General features: G+C 32.9%; 1 protein-coding gene across 5 annotated transcripts in view; it reads right to left on the bottom strand.

Annotated features, from left to right (window-relative positions):
- The window catches only part of COL4A5 (collagen type IV alpha 5 chain), a 230575-nt gene that overhangs the window by 53992 nt on the left and 153018 nt on the right, over positions 1 to 23565 (bottom strand). For all 5 annotated transcript variants that reach the window (XM_036227179.1, XM_036227178.1, XM_036227180.1 and 2 more), the window contains exons 28-32: positions 23183 to 23280; positions 21763 to 21913; positions 12345 to 12458; positions 1436 to 1603; positions 462 to 551 (exon numbers count right to left, since the gene is read on the bottom strand). In XM_036227179.1, the coding sequence (XP_036083072.1) occupies positions 462 to 551; positions 1436 to 1603; positions 12345 to 12458; positions 21763 to 21913; positions 23183 to 23280 (621 nt within the window). The remainder of the gene's footprint in view (positions 1 to 461; positions 552 to 1435; positions 1604 to 12344; positions 12459 to 21762; positions 21914 to 23182; positions 23281 to 23565) is intronic.

Here is a 23565-nt window from a genome sequence, read left to right as displayed (position 1 = left end):
TTTACACTCAGTAACAATCCCTCTTTCTTCTGAGATTCTTTGACAATTAAAAAAGATTGTTAAAAAATAATGATTTTTTTTGCATCATTGTTTTCATTTATTGCCTTTTATTTTCCAAAAGAGATTTTAAAGTTGAGTAGATTTCTCTGAATTTCCAATTTAAAACACATTCTTTAGCAGATGTTTTAGTCTGCTGTGTTTAGTTTTCAGAAATAAAATAATCAAAATTTAATCCCTATATTTTGTTATTTTGAACTAAGCATTTACCATGTCTCATGGTATCCAAAGGAAGCAAACCACCAAAATGAGAATAGGACCTATTTAAATGCCATATCACATATAAACAAAATACAAATAACCACTACTCATTTTAAAGCAATCAAATAAAAATATTCTGTATTGAAGTAAAACAATGTTTCATTTTCCCTTACATGTATCTGCCAGCAAATTCTGAATGTTACCTTTGATACCAGGAACACCACTCCTGCCAGGAATTCCCAAGGGTCCTGGTGGACCTGGAGGTCCCATCATACCCATTTCACCTTTGGCACCTTTGAAGAATATCAACAAGTGACTTTTACCTTTCCTTTACTTTCCTTGGAAAGATAAAATAGAAGTTTTAAGGTGTTAACTGGAAAACTATTGAGGGTAGAAGGGAAAACACTAAGTTTTACTCCTTTTTAACTGTCCCAAACTTAGTGACCACTATTGCTAATACCCATTAATAAAAAGACTCACTGTGGTAGCTAATTTTCAAAATTGGCCCTCTGATGAATCACATGTCCCAGTATATAAACCCCTGTATATCCTTTGGGCTCTGTGACTTGCCCTTGACTAAGTGACACTGTATGACTCTCAAGGCTAGATCATAAGAAGTCTTACAGCTTCTACCTGGGGCTCTTGGGGCACTACATTTCTGGTTTGGGGAGTTTTTGTTTTTGGAAACCAGATGCACTGAAGGTAGAGTAACTGCCTGGACACTACCAAAATATGAGGAACCCAAGCCATGTGAAGAGGCAAAATGGATAATGAGATGCAATATGAAGAGGCCACGGAACACTCAGGTGTCAAAGAAGTGCCATCTTGGAAATAGATCCTCCCTCCCAACCACTCCAGTAGCTGCCATGTGGATTAGAATTAAATGACCCCATTAATCCATACCTTAATTCTTGACCCACAAAATCTTGAGTAAAATAAAAAAGGTTGATTTAAACCATTAAATTTGGGGTCACTTATTATACAGCATTATATAACTGGAATTCTCACAAAGTGAAAGACAAAGAGCAAAGTCATTTTCCTGCAATCAATGGCATTTAACATCCTTCCTTAAGGGATAGTGTCAATCCAGAAAAGTACAACAAGAAAATAATATCCCAGAGTCGTATTAGTTTTAATTTCCTGAATCTAAAACCAGAGAAAAGCTTAAACACATTACCTGGAAAGCCAGAAGCACCTGCTTTTCCTGGAAGCCCTGGTGATCCTGGGGGTCCCATGGGACCAGGTGCTCCGGGGATCCCTGGACTGCCTCTTTCACCAGGGGGTCCTGGAACATCAAACCCAGGAGGCCCTGGATCCCCCTTCTCTCCTGGTGTTCCATGCAATCCTAGTTAATACAAGACCAATGATAACAAGTAGTGGAACAGTTTTAAGAGATGTTATCCGGTTATTTTACTAGCAAAAAATTGATAGAATCTGGTATATAACAAACCTAAGAGTGAGTTAGAGATATTTTTGGCATCATGCACATGAAATGACTTAACAATCAAGCTTTAGGGTTTCCAAATATGTTTCTTTAAGAAAGTACTTCTCAGATTATTTCTGATGACAGATCAATCTTTTCTTAATTCCTGGACTAATTTTTAAAATAAAATACAATAACGATTATTAAAAATAAAATGAAAAACTTAAGACAGACAAAATATATGCCTACTTTTTTGTTATTATGCTCAACAAATAGAATTACACTGTCAAATTGCTATAAAAGTTTCTCAACACTTACTCTCAATTTCTTCTAACTCTAATGCAGACTGGTTAGCAGCCTGCGATTCAATACTAGTCCTTGGATTTGCATTGCTCTAAATTATTATAAATTATTGGGATATACTTCTATAAGCCACAAAAAATGATTAATTATTGAGTAATTAATGGATCTTTTTGGCTTTATTTTGGCTCTGTACATGTTGTTTTAATAATTATTATTTGTTTTTGTAGTTAACTTTTGTTTCTCAGTATTCCAATTAGGATTTTACAGGAAAAAAAATACAACATTGCAAAAATATTTAATTTTAGTAAGTTTCTGGAAGACTGAACTACTCACAAAAAACAAGGTGGCAAGTAAAAGAATATGTTTAGGAAGAAAATTAACCTACAAATATGGTGCAAGTTCCCACTCCAATACCTAATAGACATATGATTTAATGAGTCACTTAATATTGTTGTTCTTTATCTGATAAATGGGGATATGGCATAACTAACTGGAAGCTGGGACCATTCCAAGTGTCCCTTCAACAATAAGATCTAATTATACCATTGAAGATTCATAGGCAATTACTTTTATAAGAGAGCAAGATCCTGGAATTTTAAGATCTGGTTGATGCCACATATCCAGCATGTCCTTAAACTGATAAAATGAACTTTGAAGATTAGATAATTCCATTTAGTTGGTACTGTGGTGACAGTTCCAATGTTGCCATTTTATAGTAAAATACTATAAAAAGGGAGAGAGATTTTATATTATTGTATTTGTGAAGTATGCGATACCTAATAATGAGCACTATCACGGCTCCATACAGATCACTGTCTGTTATATTATAGCCCAAGTAGTTTTTTTAATAGCTGAGTTTTCAAGATGGCATATTTGTTCTTAAAAATATGTTCCAACAGAAGAGTCCCACAAAATAATGATAAGAACTCAAAGATTTAAATCTGGAGAAATCTTGTTTGTTTGTTTGTTTGTTTTCATGTTTAAAGCTTTTAGATAGGGTTTTTGGGAAAGATCTATAGTACCTTGTATACCTAAATTTCAAGAGGCAGGGTATTAAAGTTCAGCAGCAAGATGAGCCTCTAAAGTAGAAGCAAGTTGCAAAAGATTCATTGGGTTAGGAATCAAAACTAAGCATGTGAAGATTAGAACAAAAATGTCTATAAATAGAACTTATTAGATATTGATTCACTACTATCACATATTAATTAGTAATGAGTAACAAAACTTCTATTAGGTATTAGTTCAGATATTCATATAGCATAGTCTATAAATGAAATATATTTAGGGGTACATAGATAATCTAAATTTATTGTCAACAGAGACACAATAACATATTTACATTCGCAAAAAGCAATACTCTTTGAAGATGATCAGCTTTACACTTTTGCTTATCTCTGTTCTTTATATTGCTCTGAATAATTCTCTTGGAGTTTAAAAGTAAATTTTATTTTATACTGTAAAAGGTTAGGTACAGAGACTAAATAATTAGTAGTAGATGACTATGATTAAACAACCTACATATACTAGGCAAGATTTCTTTCTTCATTGCTATTATTAGTAGTAGGAACAGATATTATGCTGTACTTTTCACAGCATAGACCTTTTCTATTAATACTGTCAGGAACAAGCATCCTGGTAAGATCGAGATGAAGAAAGACAATTAAATACAAAAGTTCTTCTGGATCTCCTTACACAGTAACAGGAATTCTATGGCTATATCTATAGAGGCTAAGGGTATTAGGGGTACATAGATAATCTAAATTTATTGGGAGCCAAATGGAACCAGTTAATGGAGAAAAAAAGATAATTTCAAAAACATGTACTATCTGTGAGAAGTTTACATACACACATATGTGCGTGTGCATGTGTGCATGCCTATATACACACATTTTCCAGGGGTTTTATAGCCAAAAAAGGTTTTAAAACTATAATATACTTTCTATCTATGAAAATGATGTGATTCTTTGTTTCTTTGTTTCACATTAGTCGTGATGAACTTGGGGCAATTTAGCCACACATTTTTTCTTGAGTTTGGTAAGTATTAAAACAAATTTGGCTCAGGTTAGGTTAGATCTGTAGACATGAAATTAAGTATATTTAACTGACCTCTAGAAAGGTTCACTAAAATCAGTAATCTTCTAGTTAATGGTCAGATCAAATAACAAGAACCAACAACTTCCATTTCTGCCTGGGTTACTAGGGCATGGGATGAAAAAGCATTTTGCTTTATGTGCACTGTCATTTATTTTTTTAATTTCTCTGCTATCAAATGAGGAACTGATATTCCGCAGGTCTTTAATTTATGAACATGCATTAAGCCACATACCTGCCTTGGAAAAGAGAATGACAAATAGTAAAGATTAGGTAAATAATAGCAGAAAATAAGGCAAAAGAAAAGATGGAAAAGCATAATGTGAATATTTCACACTGGAGAGATGATGATATAAAATATTTTGCATTAAGTTTTCTAATACAAAATGAAACACAGACAGTATATAAAATAAGCTTCTTATTTAAATAAAAAACATTGGTAGTTACAATTTTAGCCATGCAGTATAAGCCAGGTGTATCAAGATATTAGTAACAGCCTTGCTGATCACCTTGCTATTGAAATGGATGAACAGAAATTATGATATGTTTGAAATGGGCTAAGATACTATTCTGCTTTGGAGATATAAATAAAATTTACCTTAAAATTGAATATACAGGTCAGAAACATGGTGGAGTGAGAGACATCCCCAGATCTTTCCCATTGAAACAACAGTATGCAGAACATGTAAAACTGGAAAAAAACCCTCGAACTGCACATTAGCATGTCTGAGTGTGAGATCTGTGCATAAGAGCTGCCACAGGTCAGAACCCCAGGTGTTGGATGGTGGACTGGCAGAAACAAAGTAGCTGCCTCTCCCAGCCTGAGCTCCCTATAGGGTGAGTGGTGAGAGGGGAGGGTGTGGTGAAGCAAGTTCCCTAAACAGCCCTGCATGGGAAAGTTGTGAGCTCCACACGACAGGCGGCAGTTCATAGTTATAAGGGCAGAAAACGGAGAAGCTGGGATGGCAGAGAAGCAGGGATGGTAGAGAAACAACAGTTGATCTTTATCAGCCGTGGCTGCAAAACCCAGGCTGAGCCGCAGTCCCCATGCCACAACCCAGAGGTCCCCTTATCCCATATCCTTCGAGACTGAGCACCGCGGAGCCCCAGGGGAGTCTGAGCAAATGCTACCGAAACTGTCATTAACACTGACAGGGACTAAAACTGAGGGTAGCAAGCACGTTAAACAACTATAAGGGAAAAAAAAGGCATTAGTAAGGCTTTATATAAAGCAGGGATCCAAGAGGCTTAGACACCATCTACTGGAAACCAAAATAAAAACACTTTCATTGCAACAAGCTACAGAGACTTGTATATAATAAATATTCTTTCTGGAAAAAGAGCATAATACGCTTCCAATAATGTCCAGTCATCGTGTCCATTAAACAACATGAACAACCAAGGTGACAAGGCAGCTAGAAACAAAGAGAAAAACCTCCAGAAAATAAGTTTACAGACTTAGAAATATGCGACTTAAATGAAAGAGAATTCAGGATGGCATTTCTAAAAAAAGCTCAGTGAGATCCAAAAAAATTCATATCAACAAATTCAGGAATTGAAAAAACAACTAGATGAGCAAAACGATTTCTTTAGCGAGGAGATTGAAACCCTAAAAAAGAACCAAATAGAACTTCAGGAGATGAAGAACACAACGAAAGAGATAAAAAATGATATACTAAGCTTGGGAAATAGAGTTGAACAAATGGAGGAAAGTGACATAGAAGACAGAAATCTAGAAATAAATCAGAAAGAAGAAGAGAAAAACCAAAGAATTAAAAATAATGAAAGAGAAATACAAGAACTAGCTGATACCACCAGGAGAGGAAACATAAGAATAATGGGCATTCTCAAAGGGGAGGGGGAAGGAGCAGGGATTAGAAAGCATTTTAAGACTAATAGCGGATGAGAATTTCCCAAATCCAAGGAATGAACCAGAGCTTGGAATTCAATAAATCAACAGAACACCCAATTATCTCAACTCAAAAAGGCCTTCTCCAAGACACATTGTATTAAAATTATCAAAAATCAACAACAAAGAAAGAATTCTCAGGGCAGCCAGAGAAAAGAAAACAGCAACTTATAAAGGAAAACCCATTAGAATATTGTTGGTCTTCTCAGCATGAACCTTACAAGCCAGAAAGGAGTGGAATCAAATATTCAAACTATTAAATGAAAGGGTCTACCAGCCAAAAATAATGTATCCAGCTAAGCTCTCCTTTAGATATGAAAGAGAAATAAAGACATACAAAAATTGAGGGAATTCTCCACTACGAGGCTTGCATTACAGGAAATACTGAAAGGGGTCAGCTCATTTAAAACACAATGACAAAAAATACATAATTAGGAGTAAGGTGACTAGCAGGCATACAGAAGCAGAGAAGTGTAACCCTTACTAAGAACAGGACATTATAAGCTTAAACAATAAGAAGAGATTTCCTATAGCAAGAGAGTAATGAAAGTTCAGCATACATAGGGACAAACAGAGACAACAATGACTGAAAAAGGGAGGATTCAAAGATCAAAATTCGCAAAGAGGAATGGAGATAAGTTGTGTGCGGAAGAAAATTGATGACTGGATAGAGATAACTATGTTTACATACTTGTAATAGTAATTACTCACCTAAGATTCAGAACTGAAGTATAGAACATAAAAAAAGGACTAGAGGGAAAACCCACAAAACCTAGCCAAAATAAAGATAAAATGGCCATAAGAAGACCTCATATTTCAATAATCATGCTAAATGTATATGGACTGAACTCACCATTAAAAGACACAGAGTTGCAGAAAGGATCAAAAATCAAAGCCCAACCATATGCTGCCTCCAGGAGACACAATTCAGCTACAAAGGCAAAAACAGACTTGAAGTGAAAGATTGGAAAATGATATTTCAAGCAAATGGCATTCAGAGAAAAGTGGGAATAGTGGTACTAATATCAGGCGAAACAGACTTCAAAATAAAAAAAAAAGTTAAGAAGATACTGAGGGACATTTAATAATGATAAAGAAAATCATGGACCAAGAATACATAACACTTGTTAATATCTATGCTCCCAATCAGGGATCCCAGAAATATGTAAAGCAATTACTAACGGAACTAAAGGGAGGAACATACCAAAACACTATCATAGTAGGAGATCTAAATACTCCACTGTCGGATATGGAAAGATCATCCAAACAGAAAATCAATAAGGAAATAACATCCTTAAATGACACATTATACAAATGAACACAATCAACATTCGCAGAACCATTCATCCCAAAACAGCTGCTTATACATTCTTCTCTCGTGCACATGGAACATTCTCAAGTACTGACCACATACTGGGACACAGAAATAGCCTCAACAAATATAAAGAGGGTGGAAATCATAACAACAATATTCTCTGATCATAATGCTTTGAAGCTGGAGATCAGCTGTAAACAGAAAGTGGGAAGAAACACAAATACATGGAGATTAAACAACATACAACTGAAGAATAATTGGGTCAGAGAAGAAATAAAAAGGGAGATCAAGAAATACATTGTAATGAATGATAATGATAGCACAGCATATCAAAACTTTTGGTACACAGTAAAAGCGATCATCAGAGGAAAGTTTATATCGTTACAGGCCTATCTCAAAAAACAAGAATGAGTGCAAATAAACAACCTAATGTTTCATCTTAAAAAAACTAGAAAAGGAAGAACAAATGAAGCCTAAAGTCGGCAAAGAAAAGAAATAATCAAAATTAGAGCAGAAATAAATGAAACTGAAAATAGAAAAACAAACAATAGAAAAAAATGTAACAGAGTTGCTTCTTTCAGAGGATTAATAAAATTGACAAGACTCTGGTTAGACTCACTAAAAAGAAAAGAGAAAGGACACAAGTAAACAAAATCAAGGATGAAAGAGGGGAAATTACGGCAGACACCACACAAATACAAAGGGCCATAGAAGAATACTATGAAAAAGTATATAATACCAACTTTAATAACCTAGAAGAAATGGGCTAGTACTTAGAAATATACAACATTCCTAGACTAAATTAAAAAGAACTAGAAAATCTAAAAAGACTGATCGGCATTATGGAAATTGAAACAGTCATCAAAAAAACTACCAAAAAGAAAATTCCAGAACTAGATTACTTCACCAGTGTACTCTACCAAACATTCAAAGAAGATTTAATACCTATTATCTTCAAACATTTCCAAAAAATCAAAGAGGTGGCAATACTTCCAAACTCATTTTATAAAGCTAATATTTCTCTGATACCAAAGCCTGGTAAAGATAATACAAAAGAAGAAAACTACAGAAAAATATCTCTCATGAACACAGATGCAAAATTCCTAAATAGTGAACTGAATACAGAAACATATTAAAAAGATTATGCACCATGATCAAGTAGGCTTCATCCTAGGGGCACAAGGTTGGTTCAACATATGCAAATCGATTAAAGTGAAAAATCACATAAAAAATTAAAAAATGAGAATCAGATGATCATATCAATAGATGCAGAGAAAGCCTTCGACAATATACAGCATCTGTTTATGATCAAACGCTTAACAAAATGGGTATAGAAGCAAAGTACCTTAACTTAATAAAGATCATATATAACAAAGCCTCAGCCAACTTTATACTGAATGGTGAAAAGCAAAAACCTTCCTTATAAGATCAGATACAAGGCAACGCTATCCATTATCACCACGCTTATTCAATATAACGTTGGAGGTCCCAATGAGTGCAATCAGTCAAGAGAAAGATATAAAAGACATCCAAATAGGAAACGAAGAAGTCAAACTGTCACTATTTGCAGATGACATGATTTGCTCTATAGAAAACCCTAAAGACTCCACAAGAACACTATTGGAAATAATAAGCAAATACAGTAAAGTTTCTGATACAAAATCAATGTTCAAAATTCCACAGCATTCATATACTCTAATACTGAAGTGTCAGAAAAAGAAGTAAGAAAAAGGTTCCTTTTGCAATTACAAAAAGAGTAATATATCTAAGAATAAATTTAACGAAACATGTGAAAGACCTGTATAATGAAAACTATAAGACCCTATGAAAAGAAATTGAAGAATATACAAAGAAATGGAAACATATTCTGTTCTTGAATTGGAAGAATCAACATAGTTTAAATGAACTTATTACCTAAAGCATTATACAGATTTAATGCAATCCCCATCAAAATCTCATCAGCTTTTTTTAAAGAAATAGAACATCAGATTTGTATGGAAGGACAAAAGACCCCGAATTGCCAAAGCCATCCTGAGGAAAAAATAAACAAACAAAAAAAAAACAAGGCTAGAGGCATCACTCTGCCCGACTTCAAATTATACTACAAAGCGACGGTAAAAAAAAAAAAAAAAAACAGCATGGTATTGGCAGAAAATCAGACACATGGACCAATTAAACAGAATAGTGAATATTCCATTTGTATGGGCAAATAATTTTCAATAAAATGCTAAAAATATACAGTGGAGAAAGGAAAGTCTCTTAAATAAATGGTGCTGGGAAAACTAGAAAGCCACCTGCAAAAGAATGAAACTAGACTGTTATCTATCACCACACACCAAAAGTAACTCAAAATGGATTAAGGACCTGAATATAAGACCTGAAACAATAAAATGCATAGAAAAAAACATAAGAATTAAACTCAAGGACCTTGGAGTTAAAGAGGATTTTATGAATTTGACCTCAAAGGCAAGGGAAGTAAAAACCAAAATAAATTAATGGAACTACAACAAACTAAAAAACTTCTGCTCAGCAAAAGAAATCGTCAGCAAGCTAAAGAGAGAACCATCCAACTGGGAAAATATGTTTGCAAGCAACACCTCCGATAAGGTCTTAATATCCAAAATATACAAAGTACTCATACTACTCAATAACAACTAAAATCAAACAATCCAATCAAAAATGGGCAGAGAACCTGAACAGACACTTCTCCCTAGAGGACATACAAATGGCCTACAAATATATGAAAAGATGTTCCACATCACCAGCTATTAGGGAATTGCAAATCAAAACCACAATAAGATACCGTCTCACACCTGTTAGAATAGCTATAATCAGCAGGACAAATAATAACACACATTGGAGAGGATGTGGAGAAAAAGGAACCCTCATACACTCCTGGTTGGATTGCAAATTGGGACAGCCACTATGGAAAACAGTACAGAGGCTCCTCAAAAAACTAAGAATTGATCTACCATATGATCCAGCAATCCCTCTACTGGATGTTTACCCCAAAGTCTTGAAAATCCATATCTGAAAAGATATTTGCACACCGATGTTCACAGCAGCATTATTCACAGAGGCCAGGATGTGGAAGCAACTGAAGTGTTCTACAATGGATGATTAGACAAAGAAGCTCTGGTCCATGTATACAATGGAATGTTACTCAGCCATAAGAAGAGATGAAATACTGCCATTTGAGACAACATGGATAGACCTCGAGATAATCATGCTAATTGAAATAATCCAGTCAGAAAAAGTTGAGTCACATGGTATCACTTACATGTGGGATATAAACCTAAAAGTAACAATGAACAGGACAAACAAACAGAGGTTCATGGACATTGACAATAGACTCATGGTTAGCAGAGGGGAGTGGAGAGGGGGCGGAGGAGTTAGATGGAGTAGTGGGGGTCAAATATGTTGTGACAGAAATAAATCTAACTATGGTAGGTGAACAGAGAGTATAAATATATAAATGCTGTACTGTTAAAGTGTACAGCTGAAACTTTTTGGATTTCGTTATCTAGTGTTACCATAAAAAATTAATTAATTTAAAAATGTGAACATACACGGTAATATCAAATATAAAATACTGCCTATCCTGTGGTAAAAAATATTGTGATTTGAGAATATTTCTATATTAACGGGATTGCATTTGATATATTTTCATGCCAGTTCATGCTAACATCATTTCTTTGTTGGACCATGTTAGTTAAGATCTTGAATTCTGTGGGAAAGTATATATTCATAGAAGAAAGATTAAATTCAGCACCACAACTTTTCCCCCGCCTATCTTATCTAGACTTTATAAATCAATATACCTATATATCCATCAGATAAAAAGAGATGATGTTAGATGAAGGAAACATTGTAGAGTATTAGCTAAATTTGGAAAAAGTATAAAGCACTAATAAATGTGCTTTTATTTTGTTCAGATTGGTATTAGTGTTGGTCTCTTTCAAATCACATGCAATTATGGGAAATAAAAGAAATGACAAAACATAGCAGAAATCATAAATTCATTTCAACTATCTTTGTGGAACAGCAGGTGAAGACTATAATGGGCAAATCTAAAATTTAATTGCTTTTTCTCAAGATCCTGCTGCTATGTTAGTTAAAATGCTTCTGATCATAATTGTTGAAGCAGCATTTTTTCAACAACCTGCTTCAAAGTAACGCTGTGAATTTTCTTATTTTTAAATCAGTAGTGACATCATTTAATATCAGAAAATATATTTCCACTGTTTGAAGTCAATATATGTACATTTGAACTGTGTGTTTAAGTCATCTGATATGTTCAAGTGAATTAAGGAATGATTAAATGTTCTATATTTGTTTTAATTTTGTAAACTATTAGAATGCTTTAGAATGACATGATGTTGGCCCAATAGTGGCCCTGACTGTGCCTGCCTAGGTTAAGGAAAAAAGAATTCAAATCACCAGATGACTCAGGATCCACAAACTCGAGTAGCAAACTCACACAAACTATATGATTTTCTATTAGGTTACAAGTTGACAAAAACTTTTTGCATATCCATATAAACAATTTTAGAGTGCTTATGCGTTGTAAAGTGATTCCTGATCTAGGGGCAAAAGAGGAGAAAATTCAACTCATTTTATAAAGAAAAGGAATGAGAATGCCTAAAAAATATTTTTATGAGAATGTTAACTTTAGCTCTCATGTGCTAAGAAATATTAAAGTGGTACCACAGTCTGTTAATGTTAAAAAGCTTCTCAGGTCTGAAGTAATCAGCACTAGAAGTTCTTAGGTCTATGATCCAAAGACTATGACTAGCTCAATGATTACATGCTGTGGCAACATAATGAGATGAACAAGGATGGGAATATCAGGGATTAAAATAGAGCTCTAATACTGTGATATGTACTTTTTCACTTTTACGAAATTACACAAATAGACAAATGTTAACAAATGTTATCTCTGAAATCTATTTTCTGGAAGACTATTACATAGAGTACACTTTATTGATGAGCTAACCAACCTCTATATAATGAGTGCTACAAACAGATATTTACTCCAATCTTACCAGGTTGGCCTATTGGTCCAGGAATCCCTGGTGGCCCTGGTGGTCCCTGAACACCTATTCCTGGAGGCCCAGGAGGTCCCACTGGCCCAGGTTGTCCATTTGGCCCAACATCACCTTTAAGAAATAAATACAGTTTAGATATTAAAAATAGCTAAGTCCCTAGTCATTAGGAACCACAACATCCATGTGAAAAGACACATCATATTAAGCAAGGGTCTTAAAAAGCTATCTATTCATTGAGCAATTACACACAAATACCCAAAGCATATGACAGGAAATCCATTAAGTTATAAACTTATAACTTACTTTATGCTAAGCACTCAACTTCAGTGCTTAAATCAACCTCACAAAATAATATGAAAGATTATAAACCACACATGTTTTTAATTGTAACTCATCTTGGGCAAGTATTATTTATAAGTTTAAAATATAAATTACCCTTTTTAAGGTAGATAACCTTTAATATCTTCCTATTTACTAATTTGGGCCTATGGCCTATAAACATGCTCGAAACTCCCCCATTCTCAGTAAAACATCTCTTTTAACTTAGAAACGTCATTGTTCCTCTCTCTATCTTCCATCTGTCTCTCCTACTTTTTAAAATTTTACATATACTATAATTTACTCTTTTCATGTGCATTTTGATGAGTTTTGACAAATGTATACAGTTATATAATCACCACCAAAATCAAGACATAGAAGACAGATATAGTTCTACTAACCCAAGAGGCTACCTATGCCTGGTTCTAGTCAACTCCTCCCCACACCCCAATTCCCTAGCAACTGCTGATATATTTTATATCTTATAGTTTCTCCTTTTCCAGAATGTCATATAAATGCAATCATACATTATGTAGCCTTTTGAGTATGTCTTCTTTTGCTTAACATAATTCATTGAGATTCATCCATGTTGTTGTATGTATTAGCAGTTTGTTACTTATTATTGTTTGATAGTATTCCATTATATGAATATACCATTATTCAACTGTTCTCCAGCTGAAGAGCATCTGAGCTGTTTCTAATTCTTGGTGATTATAAAGTCACTGTGAACTTTTATCTGCATGGTTTTTTTTGTGTGTGTGTAGATCCATTTTTCTTGGATAGATATCTAGGAGTGTGATCGTTAGGTCATGTGGTATGTGTATGCTTAACTCTGTAAGAAACTGTCAAACTGTTTCTTAAGTGGCTGTGTCATTTTGCATTCTAACTAGAAGAGTATGAGAATTCTAGTTTCTCTGTATCCTTGGCAGAACTTGGTATTGTTAGTTTTCTTTCTTTTTTGAAATCTGTTCTGATAGGATAGACAGTAGTATATCATTGTACTTTTAACTCACATTTACTGTATGACAAATTATATTGAGAATCAATTGTTATGTATGCTTAGTAGCCATTCAGATATCTTCTTTGGTGAAGTATCTGTTCAAATCTATGCCTATATTTCCAATTGTATTCTTTAAATTTCATTGTTTCTTTATTGTTGACATTTGAGAGTTCTTTGTGTTTTCTGGTTACAAATTCCTTGTCAGATAAATGACACAAAATACTTTTCATTTTAATGAAGTGCAATTTATCAGTTTTTTTTTTAATTTAATGAATTGTTCTTTTGGTGTTGTATCTAACAACTCTTTGCTTAACCTATGGTCATAAAAATTTTATCTTATGCTTTTGTCTAAAACAAGAGACAATAAAATACTGCCCATGGGCTAAACTTTTGGCCCATAGGTTTATTTTTAAACTGCCTGTGAGCTAAGAATGGTTTTTACATTTTTAAAAGTTGTAAAAAAAAATGTGACAGAAAACATAAGTGGTCCATAAAGACTAAAATATTTACTATCTGACCATTTATAGAAAATGCTTGCCAGACTCTGTTCTAAAAATTTTATTATTTTAGGTCTTATGTTTAGGTCTATTTGATCCATTTTGAGTTAATTTTTGTACAAGGTATGAAGTATGGGTTGAGGTTCATCTTTTTTTTTTCTTAATCTGGCATATGGATGTCCAATTGATTAAGTACCCTTCAAAGAAAAATACTTATTTTTCTATTGAAATCGCCTTTTCAACATTGTCCAAATTGTGTAGGTCTATTTTTGGACTCCCTATTATGTTCCATTGGTCTATATGTCTATCATTTCACACATCCCACACTACCTTAATTACTGTGGCTTTATATTAAGTTTTGAAATCAAGTATAATGAGTCCTCCACCTCTGTACTTCTTTTTCAAATTGTTTTGGCTATACTAGGTCCTTTGCTTTTCCAAAAAAAATTTTAGAATAAGAAGCTACTGCTGAGTTTTGCTTGGAAATATGTTCAATCTATGGATCAATTTGGAGAAAACTGGTATTTTAACAATACTGAACTTTCCAATTCATGAACACAAAATATCCTTCCATTTATTTGGATCTTTGATTTCTGTCATAACTGCTTTCTAGTTTTCCACATTCAGATCCTGCTCATACTTTGTTACAACTATATCTAAGTATGTCATGTTATTTGATGTTATTCTTAAAAATACTGTTTTTGTTTAATTTTCATTTCTAGTTGTTCATCACTAATATATAGAAATGCAATTTATTTTTGTATATTTGCCTTGTATCTTGTGACCCTACTAAATTCATTTCTTATTTCCAGGAGCTTTTTTGTAGGTTTCTTATGATTTTCTATATAGAAAATCATGTCATCTATGAATAGACAGTTTTTATTTCTGCTTTTCCAATCTGTATGCCTTTTCTTTCTTTTTCTTGCCTTATAGCATTTCATTGTTTTATAGGGCTTCCAGTACGATACTGAAAAGGACTGGAAAGAAAGGACATCTTTGTGTTGTTCCATATCTTTGGGGAAAACCAGTTTTTTATCACTAAATATAATGGATCAAGTTTCTTGTAAATGTCCTTTATCATACTAAGTTCACTTCTATTCCTAATTTCCTAAGAGTACTTTTTCAGAATAGATGTTGAATTTTGTCAGATAATTTTTAGTATTGAGATGATAATGTTTTTCTTCAGACAGATATAGCAAATCACATTGATTTTCAAATCAGCCTTGAATTCTAAAGATAAACTTTACTTGGTTGTATTGTATATATTTTTTAATATATTGTTGGATTCTATTTGCTAATATTTTCTTGAGAATTTTTACACCCATGTTCATGAGAGTTACTGGTTTATAGCTTTTTTTCCTCTTATAATCTCTTTGCCTGACTTTGATATTAGGGTAATGCTGGTCTCATACAATGATTGGAAAGCAGTCCATCCATTTCTATATTGGAAAATAAATCATGTGAAACTGGTGTTAATTGCTTCTTTAAATGTTTGTTAGAATTTATCGGTGATGCCAGCTGGACCTATAGTTTTCTTTGTTGGTAGGATTTTAACTACAAACTCAAATTATTTAGTGAATACCTAGATTACCTAGTTCTTTTTCAGCGAGCTTCAGTAGTTTGTACCTTTCAAGTAATTCATTCACTTCATCTAAGTTGTCAAATTTATGGGTACACAGTTATTTGGGATACTCCCCTGTTATTCCTTTAATGTCTGTAGGGTATGTAACTATGTTCCCACTTTCATTGCTAATATTAGTAACATGTCTCCTTTTTTCTTTATTAGCCTGGTTAGAAGTGTATCCATTTTATTGAGCTTTTCAAAGAACCTCATTTGTTTTTCAGTTTTCAATTTCACTGATATCTACTCTTATTGTTATTTTACTCCATCTTCTGATTGTGTTTTATTTTGCTTTTCTTGTTTAATTTCTTAAGGGAAAAGTTAGATAATTTGAGGCTGTTCTTTTTTCTAATAAAAGCTTTTCATATATTAATTTTATTCTAATTATTTTTATCTGCATCCTGCCAATTTTAATGGTTTATTTTAATTTTCTTTCAATTCAAAGTGCTTTCTAGTTTTACTAGCATTTTTCCCTTTGATCCATGGATTATTTAGAAGTATTTTGGTTATTTTCTACATATGTCAGGATTTTCCCAGATAACTTTATATTACTGATTTCTTGCTAAATCTATTAATGGTGAGACTCTACTGTATGGTTTCAAAATTTTTAATTTTTCAAAGTTTGTTTTATGATCCAGATTTTGGTTTATCGTGGTGAATGTCCCATGTGTACTCAAAAAGAATATATTTTCTGCTTTTATTGGATGGAATGTTCTATAAATACCAATGTTCAGGGGTTATGCTGAAAAGAAACTCCTGACGCTACTCTGTTAGAATACCATCCTTGTATCTTTCTACATGAAGCCAAGGCCAAGAAATGCCCATGGTAATTAAATGAGTATAAAATGTCTAGCTGAACTGTAGACCATTTGGTATTGGGCATTACACTATCCCAATTTTCTATTTATAATTTTACATTCTCTTTATTAAAGAAAGCTGCCAACACTGTATAATCTTAAGGTGCCACAAAAATCTCTTTCCCAGTCTTCCACATTTTTTCCATGTTTAAAAAAATACTTTTTATATTTATAATTTTAATTCCTTCTTATATATTGCACATTGTGGATTTATTTAGTTGAGACCATTTACTTAATTGCCAGCTTTTAAAGAATCTCTTCTTTCCATACTGACTAATGAGGACATTTCTGTGAAATACCAAGTGTCTTTATATACATGAGTATGTTTCTAAATTCTTTCTCTTATATCGATCTACTTGCCTGTCCCAGCACTGGTTCACAACATAACAACTGTAATGATTTTGCAATGTATTTTATTACATGTTTGGTAAATACTAAGTTTTAGAATCAGTTATGTCAAGTGCTTCCAAAACACTCCTATTTCAACTCTCATTGAAAATGCATTACTTTTACAGACATTAAGGAGAGTTGGCACCACTGAGTTTTCCTATACACACATATATTTTATTATCTGATAATTCTACCTCTTTTCATGTTGTTAATAATAGTTTTTGTTTTCTCCACAAATACAGTAAGCACATTTTGTTTTATGAATTTCTAGATATGATATAGATTTTTTTCGTAAATTTTATTTTATTTTTTATTTATTTCAATATTTCCAAACATCATTCTATTTATCACAATGATACTTTGCATATTATCCCAGCTACCTGGAACACCCTTCCCTAAAGATTCAGTTCAAGTGTCACCTTCTATATGAAGTCTCCCAATGCACCTTAGATGAGGCCCTAAACAAAGTAACATATAAGGCAAAGTGAATGTTTCCAAAATTATCTTTTTTTCTTTTTTGCTTAATTGATTCTAATGTTTAGTCTTAAGCATGTTTTCTTTCTCATATAGGTATTTCCTTATGGGTATTAGCCTTATTAATTTATTATCAGTCACTATGTTGCTTTTAAAGTCCTGCATCAATCTCTCTTACAGTTTAGTGACTAAATTCTAATACCTAGCCACTGATATCTGTGTGTCTGGTGTGTGAACTTTTACTGTGATCTGCTTGCTGAGTTTTGACTGTGGTATATTGATCTGAAACATTAGTAATACATATTCATAAAAGTTCTCATTGGAATAACGATTATCATAATGATACCATCTCAATTTTCTTATAGTAGAGAGCGATCTCTAAAATCTTTGAGAGCGGAGTCTATACCTTTATGTTTCTAGTGATTCAAACAGTATCTCACCCAGAATGAGAAAATAATAAATGTTTGAGGAATGAAGGAATTACATGGAAGAAAATTCCAAATTCTTTTTCTTTTAGTACCTTAGGAACTACACTGGGGTTTAATATTTGAGAATTATTCCTATTAGGACATGGGGATCCTATAATTCTTTTCAAAGATTGAGTAAATGCCTGTTAAGAAGTTGATACTAGAGGCTATTATGCTAAGTGAAATAAGATAGACAATGACAAATACCACACGATTTCACTTATATGTGGAATCTTAAAAAAAATAAAATCAGTGAACAAACAAAATGAAAACAGACTCATAGATGCAGAAAACAAACTGATGGTTGCCAGGTGGGAGGTGGTTTCGGAGGCTGGGTGAAATAGGTGAAGAAGTACAAATTGGCAGTTACAAAATAGTCATGGGGAGGTAAAGTACAAATAGGGAATATAGTCAATAACATTGTAATAACTATGTATGGTATCAGGTACTAAACTTATTAGGGAGATCACTTCATAAGATATATAAATGTCTAACCACTATGCTGTATACCTGAAACTAATAGAGTATTGAACATCAACTGTAATTAATTTTTTTAAAAAAGTCGATGTTTAAAATAGGCTTCAACCCATTTCTTCCTAAACCCCTCTCAAGGACATTTTTCTAAATAAAGTATAGTGAATGAGTACTTTACATGGAGACTGCTTGCCACATAGCTTATCACATGGAATGCCGCTATCTGCAATTTTGGTGGTCATAGGTCTAAGCTGGAGGAGATGATTGGCAGGAAGCACTACCCATAACTTTGAGTGGTACCATTTATAACTGACCTGAACTGTTTGCTCAAGCACAGAAAAGTATTTTTAAAATAACTTACCTAAGAAGAATCTGTACTGGGCTAGTTTGGAGCTTTTGCTGGCTGAATCTATCCTGGTTAAATTGAACTATGCTGTTTTATTGCTTTAATAGAAATCAATTCAACATGTTTCAGGAGCATGAAACACTTGAGATTATTCTCTGGGGGGCCAAACATTGACCAGGAGAGTTCAATTTCTTGCAAACCAGGAAGGAAAAAAAATTGCCAAACCAGCTAGGCTAATTCTATCCCTATATATAATTAGGGGAATCAAAATCAAGCGGATAGAAGAAACCAATAGAGAAATAAGTAAAGGATATGAACAGTTTACAAAAAATATATATATCTCTTTTAAACACGAAAATATGGTCAATTTCACCAATAATAGTGGAAATAAAAATTTAAACTACCCTGAGATAAAAAGCAAAGACCTAGTATATCCAAAGAAATTTTTAAAAAAGAACAAAGTTTGAGAACTTATATTACCTGACTTTCAGTCTTACTATAAAGTCATTGTAATATAAACTATTGGTACTGACTTAAGAAGAGTAAAACAGGTAAATAAAACAGACAGCACATAAATAGACCCCAAAATACAGTCATTTGATTTTTCACACAGTCGCCAAAGTTATCCAATGGAGAGGAAGCTATTTTAAATAAATAATGGTGAACAAAAATTATTTGAGATGGACGATACTCTTAAACATAAAAACTAAAACTATAAAACTTATAAAATAAAACATATAATACCTAAACTTTTGTTTATCTAAATACACTAATAAAATACTCATAAACATATATTTGACAAAGGACCAGTATGCACGATACACAAAGATTACTTCCAACTTAATAAAAAGAGAAAAAAAACATATTTTAAAATGGAAAAAATATGTGAATGGATAAATTATTCTCCAGTACATGTAAAAGAGCTCAACATCATTAGTCATTACGGAAATGTAAATTAAAACAAAAATGTTACCAACACACCTACCAAAATTCGAAAATGAAAAGAATGATAACACCAAATGTTGGTGAGAATGTGGAACAACTGAAACTTTCATACTATATTGGTGCAAGTTAAAAATGGTACAAACATTTTGTAAAAAAGTCTAGCAGTTATTTATACAACTACCATACACCTATCTTATGACCTGACAATTCTACTCTTAGGAATTTCCCTAAGCAAAATGAAAGTACATATTCATAAATAGACTTTGAAAAGAATATTCTTCACAGCCTTACTGAGAATAGCCAAAAAATTTGACAGTCTGGTGTCTATCAACAGAGAATGGATAAAGAAACATTGGTATAGTAATAAATAAAATAATAATAAAAAAATATAGAGCTACTAATAAACACATCGATATTACTGCACCTCAAAAACCATATTTTGAATGAAAAAGCCTTATAAAGAAAGTACATGCTGTATGATTCTAATGAAGTTCTAGAATGGGTATAATTAATTTATGATGAAAAAAATAATTACAGTGTTGTTGCCATTGTGGATGTTGGGGAAAGGACTAAGGAAAGGGGTGAAAGGTAAATTTCTGGGATTATATCTTGATATGCATTTGGTTATACAGGTATATGCATTTGTTAAAATTCAGAAAATGTACCCTAAGATTTGTTTATCTCATTTAATGTGAATTATATGTTAAAAGAGAAGAACAACCATAGAATTGTAGTTATGACATGTATACTGCAGTACTTAGGAAGAAGTATACCGCTGTTTCAATAAACATCGAAACACATCAAAAAAAGTCAATAGATGGAGAAAAGAATGGATAGATATGTGATAAATGATCTATAGTAAAATGTTGACAGTAGAATATTAATGATGGGTACACAGTAGTCACTGTAAAATTCTTTCTACATTGTATATATGAAATTAAAAAATAAATGTTAGCAGAGATAATATGTTAATTACAGAATCTGGGTTGTAGATATATAGGTTTTCGCTGTACATTTCTTTTCAAATTTTTATACGTTTAGATTTTTTCACAATGCAATGTTTAAAAACCTATACTAAGATACCTACTCACTTTCATCATGTTGGCAAAAATCCAAGAGTTTGTCAACATACTCATTTATTAAGACTGTGGGAAAACAAGCACACTCATACATTGCTACTGGGAGTGTAAAATGGTGCAAATGGAGATAAATATAACAATATCTAGAGATTCATTTATCCTTCAGAAAATCCATATTTACTACTCTAATCTACTATTACACTTGTACCCATATGAAATAACATGTATACAAGCTTATTCACTGTGGCATTATTTCTAATAATTTTTTTTTAACAAAACCCAATCCAACAACTAGCAATTTAGCAACTGGTAAAATAAACTATGGTATACCCAAGCAATTCAACATTAGTTGGCTATTTTAAAAAAATCAATATCTCTAGACTTATCAGGGGGATTACTTTGTAAATTATATAATGTCTAACCATTATGCTCTACACCTGAAACTAGTATAAAATAATACTGAATGTCAACTCTCATTGAAAAATAAAAATTAAAAAATCAGGATTCCTATGTACTAATATGGAGTGATCTCTATGATATAATTTAAGTGAAATAAGGTAAAGTGCAAAAATTAAAAGGTAGTACATTATTTTTTGGGAGAGGTAAGAAATAAATATATACATTCTTATTGGCTTGTATTTGTATGCAGGAACACTAGACGGATACATAAGTAGCTAAAAATAGCTACATATGGGATGGGAGGAACAGAGTGGATGGAGATAGGGTAATAGGAAGAATTCTCAGTGTTACTTTCACACATATATGATTGTATCATCTATTCAATGAAATAAAACACACAAAAAAGTCAATGAATGATGAAGAAAAAGCAGTGACATAGTGGTAGCATAGACTTTCCAGTTAACTAGACTTATCACCCATAAACTCTCCCAAAGGTTTCAATCTATAAAAGTTAAAAGCAAATTGAGAAGTATGAATGGCCTCCATACCTTTTGGTCCAGGTAGCCCGTCCACCCCTTTGTGTCCTGAAGGACCTGGAGGTCCTGAGAAACCACGATCCCCTTTTGGACCAACTGTTCCTTTGAAACCTGGGAGTCCTGGAAGCCCAGGTGGCCCAGGTAACCCGAATCCTGGTTCTCCCTTGAGCATACACATGACAAAACACAACAAAAACTCTTTGTTAGTGTTGATTGTCTACCATAGAGAATATAAAGCACAAAATACAAGGCAATAATATTCCCTCCTCATGAGTGAGGAGGTAGGGTAATTAAATGAAAAGTACTGGTATGTTGTAGAGAACATCTAGAAGGATGGGAAGCAGGGCTTAGTAAGACAAATTAAATGATTTGGACTGGTTTCAGGACAAGAAGAAGATAATTGAGAGAACATGAGATTAAAGAACACAGTGGGGAAATGTGATTATAGACTGAGTATTAGATGATTATTTTTAGTTTGACTAAAGATGATAATGGCATTGTGGTTTTGCATAAAATGTACATTTATTTAGAAATGAATACCGAAGTTTTTATAGATGAAATGACACAATTCTTAGATTTGGGTTAGAATACTTCAGCAAAGGAATGGATAATCAAATATGATAAAATCTTGATAATTTGGAATCTGAGTGAAGGACATATGAAAATGTTCATTGTATTATTCTTTTTTCTTTTGTGTTCATTTGAAAAGGTTCATAATATAATAACAACAATCAATAAAGAAGTAGTTTCTCATGACAGTTGGGGCCACGATCAATTGTTCTTCCCATGGAAAAGAAAAGTAGTAATGATGAAAACACGGGAAGTTTAAATTAAGCACAGAGAAAATATAGGGACGGTCAGGATACCATAGCAGTTTGCTGACTGAGGAAAATTTTAAATTAGCTAAGATATAATAAAAAGGAATGGAAAGTAACTCTATTACTACTACTACTACTACTACTACTACTACTACTACTACTACTACTACTACTACTAAGTTAATAGCAGTGATTTACATTATGTATTTGAGATGGAATTGGGACAGAGGGACAGAATGGAAAGTTCTTGACATGATATTCAACACCATTTCAAGCAATCATTACACACAAGTACAGACAGAGATTAAATGGGATGGCAATACTACAGAGAAGCACAGGAGGAGCTAATGATTGATTGCATTCTTTCATTGATAATCTCATCAAATAATTAGTCATTTTAAAGTGGGTTCAGGAACTTTTTTTTGCTTCAAATATGACCTCTTGGACTATTAAAGATCATTTTGGGTTGAATATTTTTCAATGAAAATATAATTAGTTAAGTTTTATTTATATAGTGAAGACTTAGAATTATATCTAAATCAAAATAGAGAGCTAGGGCTAAGGAAGGTAGGGGGAACAGAAAAGGTGGAAAGAATAAATTAACATTCTCAGACCTTTGGTCCTGGAACGCCTGGTGGCCCTGAAGGGCCTTCTGGACCCATTCTTCCAGGTGTACCAGGTGCTCCTGGAGGTCCTGGAATTCCAGGAAAACCTGTAAAATGATAAGTAATTTCTTAAATCTCCAAATAGAAGCCATTTTAGAAAGGCACGGAAACTCCCAAACCCACATTTTCACCTATCCAATCATGCTTAGTGACTATAGTTGTAAGATGTTAAAACCACAATGACATTTTAGATTACTACTTAGGTTCAAGCCTTACAGATACTTGATATTCCTTCTCAATCACCTATGGTTCTATCATCTCCATATAGGGCTAATATGTATAGAAGATATACATATTATATCTCTTCTAAAGGAAAATGAGAGCTATTACTT

Source organism: Rousettus aegyptiacus, unplaced genomic scaffold (assembly GCF_014176215.1).
Source record: "Rousettus aegyptiacus isolate mRouAeg1 unplaced genomic scaffold, mRouAeg1.p scaffold_m13_p_9, whole genome shotgun sequence".
Lineage (NCBI taxonomy): Eukaryota > Metazoa > Chordata > Mammalia > Chiroptera > Pteropodidae > Rousettus > Rousettus aegyptiacus.
This window is presented reverse-complemented; position numbering and strand designations above follow the sequence as displayed.